This window comes from Bubalus kerabau, chromosome 10, assembly GCF_029407905.1.
Source record: "Bubalus kerabau isolate K-KA32 ecotype Philippines breed swamp buffalo chromosome 10, PCC_UOA_SB_1v2, whole genome shotgun sequence".
NCBI lineage: Eukaryota > Metazoa > Chordata > Mammalia > Artiodactyla > Bovidae > Bubalus > Bubalus kerabau.
In genome coordinates, this window is record NC_073633.1 from 92423839 (window position 1) to 92438283 (window position 14445).

Consider the following 14445-nt stretch of genomic DNA (forward strand, 5'->3'; position numbering starts at 1 on the left):
CCAGTCGGTTTGGTGATTAAGCCCTGCTTCTGCAGAACACTAGTATTATTGAAAGCTGGATGAGGGGGTCCACCTTGACAAATTAAATTATGACCAACTTTTTCCATTGCACACACAGTATATGTATTAATGGGTGCCATTTTCTCCTTTTTTGCTATAGGGAAAGAAAAATAAACAAAGAATATTCATGCAGAGTATTCATGGAAAAGCCTGGAAACAGCTGACCATGTTTAGACCGTGCATTTTATTTTTTTTAATGTTTCAGACACCTGGGCTCCTAGATGTGCCTCTGCGGTGTCCATCATTTCTGCCAGTAAAACTGCTGCCAGCTCCAATGATGGGACCACATACATCAGTGTGGCGGTGTTCCTCCACCCCAGCTGTTCCCGAGAATCACCTGGAGAGTTTTAAAAACAGATGATGCCTGGACCTGCTCTTCAGAGATTCTGATGACCTCGTTGGAGTGAGGGTGGGTCCAGAGCTTCTTTTTTTTTAAAAAAAAGACTTCCAGATGATCCTAAGATGTAGTCAGGATTGAGAACCATGGTTTATAGTGCTCTGCAAAGGGTACTGTGGCATCCAGATGCCCTGCAAGTTTGATAAACCACAACTTTAAGGATTTACCCTTTAAATGTTAACCCATTAAAATACTGTTTGGCCAATGCATCATTTTATAAAATTTTGAATTAGAAGCCACAAATGTTTTAAGCCCAGGTAGGTTAAAAACTTGGAGAAGGAAATGGCAACCCACTCCAGTGTTCTTGCCTGGAGAATCCCATGGACGGAGAAGCCTGGTAGGCTGCAGTCCATGGGGTCGCACAGAGTCGGACACGACTGAAGCGACTTAGCAGCAGCAGGTTAAAAACTGGGAAATTTCACGGAAAGATTCAGATTTTCTGCTCTTCTGGGAAGCAGTTAAGATCTAGTCGAATTGGACCCACATTGCCAAATTCAAAAATCTGCAGGAGCTGAGCAGTAGGTCCCATCTTTTCATGGGATTTTCCAGGCCCCTCTCCCACCAGCCTCCTCTATACAGTCTGTTCTCTCTGTGACCCTGAGGCCAAGTGTCCTGTGAAGTTTGTTGTGGTCCCTGTGCTGCAGCTTTTCCTCCAGATTATCTGCATCAGCTGCCTGGCTTCTGTAGGCACTTGTGTTTGCAGCCCCTCTAAGGAAGGGTCTTGTCCTCTTTCATTGAGTCTTAAGCATCAGTGCACTTACAAATCAATAAGGAGTGTGTTAAAAATACAGATTCTCCAAGATGACACTGTCCCCCTCTCCCAGAGACTCTGACTCTGTAAGGGTGGATTGGGGCCTGGGAATGGACATTTTTCACATTTACCTAACCTCTGGTCCACACTTAGAGAAACACTGACCTAGCGTGCCAAGGGCACTGGCACTTAGAACAAATGGGTTCTTTCAATAGGAAATATCTTTTAATTTTCAGAATGAACATGATCTAAAAGTAGCATCCAGAAAAGAGATGCTAAAATATCAAGTTCTCTCTTTGCTCGTGAATTCTGGTTTGGCTGGTTGTCTCAACGCCAGACCTTGGATAAAAACAAGAGTCTCTTGCCAGACACAGATAATTACAAGCCAGAAGTTAAAACAACACCTACACTGGTAAATCTTGATAACAAGGATGACAAAAGAACTGAAAAAGATGTGTGGATCCCTACCACGTGGGTCAGAGAAAGCCTCCACCCACCTCCCATAGCAAAATCCTGGGGAATTATAAAGGAATAAAATATATATAAGAGTCTTGTCTTCACTCCCCAGCAGAGATCTGCTGAATCATCCCAGACGTATATATATTGGGTAGGCCAAAAGTTCATCTGTAACATCTTCTGGAAATAGCTGAATGAAATTTTTGGCCAACCCAATAGAACTGTTTCAGCTGGAAGGGAGTTTAGAGGTTAACTTTACTGATGAGGAAACTGAGGGTCAGAGAGGTGATTTGCTCACTTCCACACAGTGTAGCTGCTTAACCTGCTTGGGATTCTTCAGCAGATAAAGAAAACGCTTCCAGGAGAATGTCTGTGGCTATATGAATCTCCCAGTCATAAAAATAGGCAGAGCTAAGAAAGAAAACACCCAGTGATCCCTCTATGCAATGTGTCACCAGGGTTACAGGTTCCTATGCCTACTTGCTTGGTCCAAAATGTGATTCATTCATTTGTGTGTGTGTGTGTGTGTGTGTGTGTTAGTCACTCAATTATGTCCAACTCTTTGTGATCCATGGACTGTAGCCCACCAGGCTCCTCTGTCCATGGGATTTCCCAGGCAAGAATACTGGAGTGGGTTGCCATTTCCTTTTCTGAGGATCTTCCCGACCCAGGGATGGAACCTGGGTCTCCTGCCTTGCAGGCAGATTCTTTACTGTCTGAGCCTCCAGGGAAGCCCAATTCGTTCATATTATAAACCAAACTTCTCTTGGAGCCTAAAGGTTAAAGGTAGGACTTTATATGTATTTTTACAGTTTGCATTAGTGCTTAACAGCATGCATTCTGTAGACAAAATGTCTAGGTTACAGCCCTGGTTCTTTAGGGTTGTAGCACTTAACTGAGGCACATTATAGTCTTCTCATCTGAAAAATAGGGAAATCAAGGTACCCATCTGACAGGCAGAGCCAGAGAACGGTCTTATCCTCTTTGCTCTCACCTTGGTGCCCTTTCTGTGCCTCTGGTGGTTACTCCTTCTTCCACTTTGCCCTCCAGGTACCTCTGTCTGCTTGCCCCAACTCCTGCTGCCACTTTCCTCTGAGAGCCTGTCCCACTGGGTACCCGAAGGGGCTGAGAATGATGAGATGTGGAAGGGATGGAATCCCATCCGTCCAGCAGCCAGGGCTCTGGCACTCAGACCCCAGCCCACCCTCGTGAGTTCTAGACACGCTTCCCTCTCCCCAGGCCTTGGAGGGTGGCTCTGCTCCCTCTCGGCATCTGTTAGACGTTTGCATCTGCCCACTGCCTTCTTTATAATTAGCGTGCGTTGCGCGTCTGCCTCTCTGGGGCTGGCTCAGCACCTGACCAGCTGCAGGGCGGGCCGGGCCTGCGTCTACTCAGCCTCTGTGTCACCTCCACCAGCTGCACAGTCTGGGCCTGCTTCCTGTTTGCACCTGCAAGCCTTGCTGGCATCACTCGGGTCCCATGGGGCCCCAGATCCTCCATGATATCCCAAGTAGTCTCCTGCTCACTGTACCAGGTTTCCTCGCGGCCTGATCACAGCTCCGTGGCCCCAGGGCCAGGGCCACCCTCACCTACTACAGTTTCAAGGAAAGTCCTGCTGCTGCAGCCCAGAGCTGCCCAGCATCCGTGCCGCCCTGTCCTGGAGGATCCCAGGGCTGTCCACTAATTGTGCTCTGAGTCTTTGCACACACATCCACTGGCACCTGTGTGCCCTTGCGTCTCTCTGGCTCATTCGTTCTCAGCTTGGGATTCCAGGCTGGGAGGGCCCGGGTGACTCAGAATTCCTCCTCCCTGGGACTCCTCCTCCTGACCCGGATCCTTAAGGTCCCAGTCCTTCCCTCCTGCCCTGGACTTTCCTCACACCTCTCCTGCAGGTCTCAGCTTTCTACCCTCCTCCCACGTTTGGCCACCACCTCCTGCCTTTGTGGGTGCCCAGGGTGCTGGGGGTTTATCCAGGCATTCAGCTGCTGGTACTGCTGGGAACCACAAGGCCCTGGGAGACCAGGAGTCAGCCCGGCCTGGAGGACCCCGGGCAGGGAGCACCTCCTTCTCCGGCCTCTGCCCCACACGGGAGCTACCTCCCAAGGCAGCCACAGGAAACCGGAGTGGGAGCCCCTCGCCAGTAACCACAGGCTCCTGGGCCTGGCATGGGCAAGCTCCCAGCGAGGCCTTCCACACCTTCCTCCAGAGCTGGTGCACCCCTGGGCTGCCCACTCCTCCTTCTTTCTATCCAGGTGCCCCAGCGGACCACCCTCACCTGGCCGGCACCATCCCACTCTCCCACCCCCACTCCCGACATGGCCCCCTCCCAGGTGAGCCTCGGCTACCTCGAGGTAGCCTGGCCGTCGAGGACACCTGCTGGTAGGAAAAGCAAACAGAGCTGCTCCAGAGCCCCCAGGCCTGTGAGCGGGCTCACATTCCTCCTTCCCGGGCTGTCAGTTTCTCAGCATCTGCCAAATCTCTCTCTCTTGTATTGAGGTTTTTTAAATCCCCGTTCAGTAAACACACATGACTTCCACACGTGTACAAACACACACAGACGGCTCACCCAGAAGCCTCCCGGCTTCTCGGCACAGACAGGAGCCTCCTGGGAAGACACGCTCCCAGACACATGTGCCCTGTGCACCCACGGCCACACCTCCCACCCTCTCTTCCCCTGACACGCAGACACAAAAGGGCTGCCAGCAGCCATCTACATGTCCGGAGCCACATCCTCGCTTTCCCCCACGTCCACGGGCCCGGAGGATGCCCATGTTGTGCACACGAGTCCGTCTATGGGACAAAACCGGACGATGCATCGCTGTCAAGCACACAGCCGTGTGAACATAGGTGTGTCCCCCCTCCCCCCACGCACACAGCTCACGTGGTCGCATGCGTGGCGTGGACCAAGGGCCTAAGCAATCAGAGGCTGCCTCTTGCTTGGGCTTCAAGAAGCTGGACAAGACATGAACTGGGGGCAGGTATACGCTTCTTTCCCAGAACTGGAAAAATGGAACGTGAGACGTGTCACAATGAGGTGTATACAGCAGGGAGGAGACCAAGGTTTCCAGCCTCTTGGAACCGTGTGGGCTCTCTTAGAAGAGCGCCCAGCCCTGCCCCTCTACAGCTCCGCGCGCTTCCAGTTACCTGTCTGACCACACGTGCCACAGCACAAAAACGGGACAGTGTCACTCCAAATTAAAATCCCTCAGCGATGTGATGTGAGTTCCGCTATGCCGCTCAACTCCAGGGCTCCTGGCCTCCCAGCGGCACTGGGCTCTGAGCAGAATGGCTCTGTCTCCCCCTCCTCACCCACCCAGCCCCAACTGCGCATTGCACCTCGTGTGTCCCCCAGTCCCTGGTGCGGGGCATAGCTGGGGCACCCTGCCCTGTGGTCATCGCTAGGCAACCCCCGTCCTCTGTGGAGCTCCCCACCCCAGCTCAGACCCTCCAGAGCAGACACCCCCAGCAGGGAATCTGGACTTACTGTGCTCCTCCAGCCCCTGGATCATGTCGAATTTATAGATTTCTTTGGCATAATACTCCGACTCGGTGTTTGCTTGCGTGCAGACGTCTCCCCTCTCCCCGTGCACCTCCTCCAGTAGCTCTCGGGTGCTGTTGTAAAGATCCAGGACCTGGATGGGGACACTGGCCAACCCGGATGGATCGGGGGGACTGGTGAGCCTGAGTTTGCTCAAGATCTGTCCCCTAATGGCTTCCACCCGCTTCCTCTTGATGTGGTTGAAGTCCAAGGTGGTGCAAGTGGACATGGAGAGGCTGACCGTGGCAAAGTTCAGCAGGGCCAGGACCACCAGAGCCCTCTGCAAGTGCATCTTCAGGCGGGGGCCGGGGAGAAAGGCCGCAAGGCCTGGCAGGAGGAGACCCCGGCAGTCGTGCAGAAGGAGGGAGGAAAACCAGGCGGCCTCCCTAGATCCCGAAGACTGAGGCTTGGCAAGAAGGTGCATGAACTCACTGCACTGCGAGAGCTTCAGGACTTCCAGGAAGCGCTGGCAACCCTGAGCGCGAAGAAGCCGACTGTGTGCCGTGAAGCTCTGGGTTTCTTCTCCATGTGTCTAAACAGGTTCTGCTGGGCTCTGACTTCTAGCAGGCCAGGTGGAGGGCAAAGCAGAGGGCTGGGAGGGGTGGCAAGGCAGCTGGGAGTGGGAAGGGAGCTGGAGTTTTTCCTTAGGTAAAAATAAATAGAGCGGATATCTGATATTGCCAAACGCCGCTTGGCGATGGGGAGAAAGTGGGTAATTTTAAAGAAGGAGCAGAAGGACCATGGCTGGGTCCCCAAATCAAAATCCTTGCCTTGCCCTGAAGGAGAGTAAGAAAAGAGGATGGAAAAGAAAAGAGAAAAAAATTATTAAAAAATAAAAATCACCAGTGAGTAGGTGGGGAGAGGCAGGGCTAGGCGGCTGCTGGCCCAGCTCAAGGTGGGGCGCAGCGCAACACACACTTGTCTCTCAGGCACACCATTCATGCTTTCTCTTTTGTTTACACTTCCTCGGGGGGGCTTTCTAAATGACTTTGTTCACGCTGCCTCTCATCTTCATTGGCTGGGATGTGGGCTTATGTTTGCAATTGGAAGGCAGAGGGGGTACAGCCCCTGGAGAGCATCCCCAGTTAATCCACTTGGACGCCCAGGTCACCAGCACCTCGTCTTCTCCCTCGGCCTCTGCTTCTGTTCCCTGATTCTCTTTAAAAAAATAAAAAAAAAGAAAAGACAAATAAAATAGAAGCCAGTTCACTGCACGCCTCCTCCGGAAAGCTGTTATTCCTTCTTTCTCAGGCTTCTTCCCCTATCTCTCGCCTCTCTTGCTCATGCCCTTGGACTTGGCTTTCGGATTCCCTCCCTTTCTCTCCCTCCAGCTTCTCTCTGCCTCTCCCTCTCGCTCAAGCTCCTCTCCCCCTCTCTCTCTCGCACACACTCACATGCACACACACTGCTTTCTCTATTTCTCCCTGCTGAAATTTTATACCTCCCTCCCATGACGTTTCTGGCCCCGGGGCGGGGGGCGGGGGTGGGTGGTGAGCGGCGAGGAGGGGGCGAAGAGAGGTGGAGAGTGGAGTGGGTGGGGGGAGGGACCCGAGCACCACGCAGGCTCCTTTGCTGCACGATTTTAATGTTTTAAACAGGCACAGGAAAAGCCGAGCCCATTTGAAAAATACTTTGCGAGTCCCTCTCGATCGACGTGGTAACTGAACTTTTTCTCTCCTCCCCCCTACCCCCCCGCCCCTTGGAGTCACTCCGGCTACACGTTGACTGTTTTTCTGGAAAGTTACGGCCGATGAATCCCCTCCCCTCCTTCTCCCCCAACTCCTTCGCCCTCTCGCCAGCTGTCAGTCGGTCCTCTCCTCGGCGGGTCTCTTGCTCCCTCCTAGACGCTCCCCCCTACCCCAGTCCCCCGTCCCCCGGCCTGGCAGGACCCTGGGCATGGGCCTGGGCACGGCCGCCGTGCCCACCCCTCGGGGCTGGGGTGGGAGAGGTTGACGCCCGGCCTCGGAGCGGGATTGGAGTTGGGTTCAGCCCCGCAGCTATCCTGGCCCCGACTCTTCATTGACAAGACTGTGGAGTCGGGTGGCTCCCGGAAGCTTGGAGATGCTCCAGGGGCCTTGAAAAAGGGGTGGCGTTTTCCGGCAGACCGAGGGTGCCCCCTGGCGAGGCGAGACCGCCAGTGACAGAGGCTCGGTGGGTCGGAGCCGCGAAGGTCTGGAGGGCTGGATGAGGGGAGGCTGGATGCGGGGAGGCTGGATGGGAGGGAGCTTGAGGCGGGAGGGGGAGGGAGGAGCTGGAGGGCTGCGGGAGGGTGGTGCGGGGGGAGCTGGAGGGCGGGGGCAGCTGAAGAGAGGGCTGGTGGGGGGGGTGGTTAGGGGCTGGTTGAGGGGAGTCTGCGGGGGTGGTTGGGGAGGTGTGTGATGCCGGGAACCTCGGGAGAAGGGCTCGAAAGAGGGCGAGGAGAAACAAGACGGGGTGCCCTGGGGAACAGCCTCTCTCTCTCTCTCTCCGGGCCCCACGTGCGCACACGGGCACCTCTCCCTTCCCCGAGCCCCGCTCCGCCGTCGCTCTCGCAGAAATGTCCTCCAGATGTGCGCGGCCTCCCTCCCCGGCCGAGGGTTCCGCGGGGAGCTGCGCCAGCCAGCGCGGAGTCAGCAGTTGGCCCGAGCCCATTTCCCAGATGGGTGAGGGGAGGGTTTTTTTGGTTTTTTTTCCTCCGCCTTCGTTCCTTCTCTCAGCCTAAGTTTCTAGGTCTTTTCTCACCAAAAGTTTCGGGAGGGCAAACCACAATGCCCGCGCCCTTTCCACCCCACTGCCCGCTCACCCCCGACCACCCCACCCCGCCCCGACACGGGATAATCTCCGAATTGATAGCTTTCCAGGAAATCGGTGCTGCTCCCCGCCACCCCATCCCACTTCGCCCCAGCCTTCCTGACCCTGGATCCTAGGACATTAACGGAAAGAACGTTCTCTGCATCCCCAGGGCTGTGGTTGATCAGCTTAAGTTGAGGAAATGAAGACACAGACCTGTTTAAGAGGCTTCACTGCTTGTGAGTGGTGGAGGTGATATTTAACACGGGCTCTCTGGTTTGGGAAGACATTATTTTTATTTGCATAAGAAATGAGGGATCCTAGGTGTATGGCACCCCACTCCAGTACTCTTGCCTGGAAAATCCCATGGACGGAGGAGCCTGGTAGGCTGCAGTCCATGGGGTCGTGAAGAGTCGGACACGACTGAGCGACTTCACTTTCACTTTTCACTTTCATGCATTGGAGAAGGAAATGGCAACCCACTCCAGTGTTCTTGCCTGGAGAATCCCAGGGACGGGGGAGCCAGATGGGCTGCCGTCTATGGGGTTGCACAGACTCGGACACGACTGAAGCAACTTAGCAGCCGCAGCAGCAGGTGTAAAAAGGTTAAAGTAACTTGCGTTTGAATTACTTTTAGTTCATATAATCAGGGGGAGTCAACACTGAGATTGGGACACAGGAAGTCTATTGCCAGCATCTATTCACTTAAATGTGCTGTGCTTAGTCGCTCAGTCCTTTCCAACTCCTTGTGACCCCGTGGACTGTAGTCCACCAGGCTCCTCTGTCTATGGGGATTCTCCAGGCAAGAATACTGGAGTGGGCTGCCATGCCCTCCACCAGTGCACTTAAATATTATGCTCTATTTCCTCTGGAATTCAGCTATCACTTGAAAAATATTTTTGACACTTACTATATGCCAGGCACTGTTCTAGGCTCTGTGGAGGCAGCAGTGAACAAAACCAACCAAATCATTCCCTTAAGGACTTTACATTCTAGAAGTGGAGGTAGGACCATGGGGAAGGCAATAACTGATTTAACATATGTAAATAATGTGGTGTGATAAAAGGTAAGTGCCATGGTGGAAAATAAACCAGAGAAGACAGAGTGCCCAGGTTAAGGGGCTGTTGCAATTTAAAATCAGAGAAGGCCTTACTGAGACCTTTAAGTAAATACTTGCAAAATGGGAGGGAAAATTATTAAAGTTATATCCTTCTGGATACCACCTCTACCAATCAGAGTCCACAGGGCAGGGCTCTGACACGTGTATTTTCAACACACTTCACTGGTGGTTCAGGTGCTCAGCAAGGTTTGGAAGCCACTATTCCAGGGCTTCTTTCTGCCCAGAGTGAGCATCTTTTGCTTTCAGGAATTTGGGGAAGAAGTGGGAGTGAAGGTTTGGAAACTGGTGGTGGTGGTGGTGGTGGTGGTGTGGCTATAAAAAGTGGAAAGAAAATAGAAATGGAGTCGGTATTGCTAAAAGAGCTCTCTAAAATGGAACCAGAAGGCCATTAAGGAAGTATGAATTATGCAAGTGTCAGCCTGAGTAAAACCTAACCTTCTGTCCACTCACTGTCCTAATGAAGGCATCCAGAAGATCTGCCAGAAATTCAAGATACTTATCAGACCCCTATCTTATAATAACTTGTGACAGCCTGTTTACTTATCAGTTGTTTTTTGGTTGCTCAGTTCTGTCCGACTCTTTGCGACCCCATGGACTACAGCACACCAGGCTTCCCTATCCTTCACTATCTCCTGGAGCTTGCTCAAACTCATGTCTATTGAGTCGGTGATGCCATCCAGCCATCTCAACCTCTGTTGGCCCCTTTTCCTCCTGCCCTCAATCTTTCCCAGCATCAGGGTCTTTTCCAATGAATCGGTACTTTGCATCAGACCCTTACTCTAAAACAACTCTTGATTCCTTAAAGACAAATATTTCCTTTCTAGCATCAGAGAACAGCATCATGGCCTTTGCCTTTATAATCTCCTTTCCCTTCCTCTTTCCTGGAACACTCTTGATTTTACCAGAATCTGTGTCTCCCGAATTGCAATTTTCAGAGCCCTACCCCCTCAATAAAGCTCTTTATTATTTGCAGCCTCCATATTGATTACTGTTTGACAGCAATTAAAAGAAATGGGAAAATCCTAAGATTAATCCCTTCTTCCTCATCTGGCACCAAGGAAGAAGGGAACAAGGGCTTCACTGGAGCCTATATTTCATCCATCTTAGATCTTTGGCAGTGAATGTTTATTCAGGTTAAAATCTAACAGGGTATTACTCTCACTGAGAATCAGAACTCATGAGTAAAAGGTTTTAGGGGTAATCTCTAAGAGTCACTACAAGGGAGGAAGCTGAGAAAGTTCTGCAGGGCTACACAGGTAGTATCCGCCGAGCTAGGACGAGGTTTCAACTCTTCTGACATCCAGGCAGCACTGTTGTTGTCACGGGCATGCTGGCACATAGCCCTACCCAGTAAACGTGTGGATAAATGGTTGGACCTAGTCATTTATTAGGGATTGAAGAAATCCTACATTCCAGTTTTAGGGTTGGTAATCCCTCTTACACGTCTTTGCTTTTGAGAAGCCATCTAAAGCCTTACCCCTAGGATGATGCTGGGGACACTTCACTTTCAGGGCCATGAACTCAAGTTCTGGGGTCCCAGCTGGGAGTCCCCAGTACCAAGGATTGGTCGGTGTTATTGACGTAGGGAACCTTACATGTAGAGTCAATGAAGACTTGATAGTCCCATTAGGCTAGGAATTTGGGGACCATCTTCCACTACTGGCCCAGGAGACTAGCTGGCACCCAGTCAGTCTCAATACACGCCAGAGAAAAACACCAGTAAGACCTGGTGTCAGAAAAGCATGTGGCTCTGCTGCTTAATACTCAGGTGATTTTCCTCAAGGTACTGTTCTGCACCTCACTGTCTTAATTGTTGGATAGAAATACTACTTTTGTTCACTTCATGGGGGCTTGGAGGGGCTATTTGTACTTTTGAAAGTTATATTTGATGTGTTGGTTCAACTGCTCTGTCAACTTCTTGAAGGCAGAAATTACGTATATTGCACTTTTCATCGTAAACCATTTATTAGCACCTGACGCTCAGGGTGTCCATCCAATGGAGACAGTATAACTTATCTTGTCTCCTACAAAGTTGTTATGCATTTTCCATGCACTAATAACTGTGAAGTTCCTCTGTACATTGACAAGAGCTATACACATGAAAAGGATGAGAATAGTTACTACTATTAATAATAGTGCTTTGCACTTTACAACTTACCTATTTGAACAGATCTACACAGATGTAGGTCCTGATGCTGGGAAAGATTGAAGGCGGGAGGAGAAGGGGATGACAGAGGATGAGATGGTTGGATGGAATCACCGACTCAGTGGACATGAGTCTGAGTAAACTCTGGGAGTTGGTGATGAACAGGGAGGCCTGGTGTGCTGTGCAGTCCATGGGGTTGCAAAGAGTAGGACATGACTGAGTGACTGAACTGAACAGAGGTAGGCAGTTTCTAAAGACTAAAACTTTTCACTGTCCCACAGGAGCACCCTCATCAGGATTTAATATGTGGAGATTCCTTCCAAATGTCAGAAAAGGTAGGTTTAGGAAAGATTTGGTTTAAATTTGAGGATGGCACATACACTCCAGGAAACACTGAAGCGGACCCTTTAAGTCCTGGAGTGAAAGGGCGGAGCCGTCGTCAGGGACGCGACTGAGCGTCTGGGTTTCCAGGAAGTTACGTCAGGCAGCCTCAGAGATGGAGGACTTGCTGGACCTAGGCGAGGAGCGGCGTCGCGGCCCGGCCACCTCCGTGAGGACCGACTCGGGGCGGGGATCGGGGCCAAAAATTAGCGGGTGGGGAGGGGCGACCCCGCCGGCCCTGGCTTTCCTGAGCCGCCTCGGTCCAGCCTGTCCCTGGCGCCAGGAGCCAGCAGGCTCTGAGCCTTGCGGGGGTGAGGCCGGCGAGGAGGCGGCCTCCCTCGCTCCGCCCCTGGGGCAGCGGTGAGCTCCAATGCTGGCCTAGGGTTTGCTTTCTTTAAACTTCTCAAAGACTGGAAAACAGATCCTTTCCCTGCCGGCCTGTGAGAACGGTGGGAAATTTCCCAGTTTCTCTCCGCTTTCTGGAGCTCCAACTTGCCAACTTCCCAAGGATGGACAGATAGATCTGAGAGTGACTGGAGGGGCCCTGGCGAGGTCACTTGCACTCATGCTAGAGCTTTTCCCCTTGGCCATGCCATGCCAGGAGTTGAAGTAAAAAACGTACTGTTTTCAGAGTGGAAAGAGGGAAAGGAGTTAGGGAGGGCCTTTCTTTCAACTCATCCCCAGGGGAGGTGGGCGTTACCTCATTTTTAAAGATCGAGGGCGTGGTCGGAGGCGAGATGGGGAGCCCAGAGGTCAGAGGGAGTGTAAAGCTGTTGCATGGGTTGCATCGATTTCCTTATCTCTAGAATGGAGATTTATGTCTCCTTCAAGGAGGTGAAGATGAAATGAGATGTGCCTGGAAAGCATTAACACAGTAACTGGCATATGCTGAGTTATTAGAAGAGGTTAGCGGCTGTTGCTTCTGAGGTCGTGATTTACCCAAGGTTATAGCCCGGTGTCGGGAAGATCCCCCGGAGGAGGGCATGGCAACCCACTCCAGAATTCTTGCCTGGAGAATCCCATGGAGAGAGGAGCCTGAATGGCTACAGTCTATAGGGTCTCAATGAGTCTGACACAACTGAAGCGGCTTAGCACGTATATATATAGATAACTGAGCTAGATTCAAGACCCAAGTTCAGTGTGTGTGTGTCTTAATTCCATCACGGCCTCACCAAGCCTTTTTACCTTTAAAATTACTGAAGATCAGAGTCACTAAAAGATTGGCCCACAAGTCTTTAGTTTCTGCTGTGGAATCTCTACATGTCTTGAAGTGCCCTAATAGCATCAGATAGCCTCCAAATTGCTAGAGAGGAGATATGAGGAATGGGAGCAAATTGTTCTAGAAAGAAGCAGGTTGCTTGACTGACCAAGGAGAATATTATGTCATCAGGCCTTTCTTGATATGTGTATTTTTTAGTACCGGGAGAAAATGAGTGTAGTTATTCATTTATTCTTTCAACAAATATTTACTGAGCTCCTTCTGTGTATCAGGCATTGATTGTCCTAGGTGTTAGAAATATAACAGTGAAAAGAAAGACTAAGCCCCTGCCCTCATGGGGCTTATGTTTCAGTGGAGGAAGATGGGCAATAAAGAGACCATACATTTAAAATATATAAAACCAGGTAGTAATGTAGTTTCCCTACCAGTCATTCCTATGGATTTATACAGGGTCTTCCAAAAGTTTAAAACCTTAAAATCCTTGCCAAATATACAAGAGAAACCATCTATAAACAGTTGAGACAAGATCCTTGAAGTTTTGTTTGACCACAATCACTCCGTGTAATATGCCATATTCAGATACCCAATGTGATCATACATGGAAAAGGGCAGCCACAGGTGAAGGAGTAGAATTGTCTACCTTGGGAAGAAAATGAGCTGCTTATTGTCCAAAATATTGTTTCTGTCATTCCTGAAATCTAAATGATTGATTAGAATTTCATGTGTAAACACTACATAAGGGTTTTTATGCAGCTCTCATGTAACTTCTCTCAATTTATTGATGCAGTCAGTTCTTAGAACATCTTAGAACTGAAATTCCAGCAGGGCACAGAAAAAGCCTTCAGAATTTGAAGGCAGAAGATTTTGCTCTTATGTTTATCTGCCACTTTATTGCTTTCCTGGGTCTCAATTACATCATTTGTAAAATGGCCTCAGTCCCAGTCCCTATTATTGTGAAATCAAATGAAGCTACATCAGATGAGATCTAAAAATGCTTACAGTAATGCTGTTTTTTTTTTAAAGAGCAAAAAAAGAAAAATATAAACATTTCAACACCCTCCAGTCTGCCCAAATAATGTTTGTATGTGCTGGGAGGCATTGGAGACATAGATGGAGCCCTCCACCCTAGGAGGGCTTTGGGAAACACCTGCAAATGGTTCCTTTGATGACTCAGAATTTTAAGTGTTCTGATTCCCAAAGCTGATGTCTCAAAAAATTCTTGTAAGAGCTTTCCTTTAATGTCTGTAAGTACAAATCCAATTAGCATATACATCAAAGGAAATGCTATCTGTATTTCTCTGGTTTCAGTTTCCATGGAATTTCTTCCCCCACCAAACGCCTTTTTGATAACTAGTTTCATGCCAAGCTGCAGCTTTGAAATTAGGCCCTCCTGAAATCCCACATCGGGACATGGGAGCCTTGACCATACTCTGCCTGAGCTGTGGCATGAGCTCCCTGTCCATTCTAGAGGAAGTTCTAGTTGCATTTCTTTGGGTAGAATAGTTCTATGGCCATTAAAAGAAAACATTGTGATCAGCGCATGAATTTCCTATCCTACCATATAGAACTGACTTCGGGCACTTTGTTTGAAGGGTTTGGAGCATTTTC

At 50.4% G+C, this 14445-nt stretch overlaps 2 protein-coding genes across 3 annotated transcripts in view; one reads left to right on the top strand and one right to left on the bottom strand.

Moving 5' to 3' along the window:
• TGFB3 (transforming growth factor beta 3) overlaps positions 1-14445 on the bottom strand; it is a 33340-nt gene that overhangs the window by 18226 nt on the left and 669 nt on the right. The window contains exon 2 of one of the 2 annotated variants that reach the window (XM_055538718.1): positions 5149-5978. In XM_055538718.1, coding sequence (XP_055394693.1) covers positions 5149-5626 — 478 coding nt within the window. In that variant the 5' untranslated portion in view covers positions 5627-5978. Of the gene's footprint in view, positions 1-5148; positions 6361-14445 lie in introns of both variants that reach the window. The other variant, XM_055538717.1, reaches the window with a different exon arrangement.
• Positions 11655-14445, top strand: part of IFT43 (intraflagellar transport 43) — a 103527-nt gene continuing 100736 nt past the window's right edge. Inside the window, exon 1 of the mRNA XM_055538720.1 lies at positions 11655-11787. Within this exon, the coding sequence (XP_055394695.1) occupies positions 11734-11787 (54 nt within the window). The 5' untranslated portion in view covers positions 11655-11733. The remainder of the gene's footprint in view (positions 11788-14445) is intronic.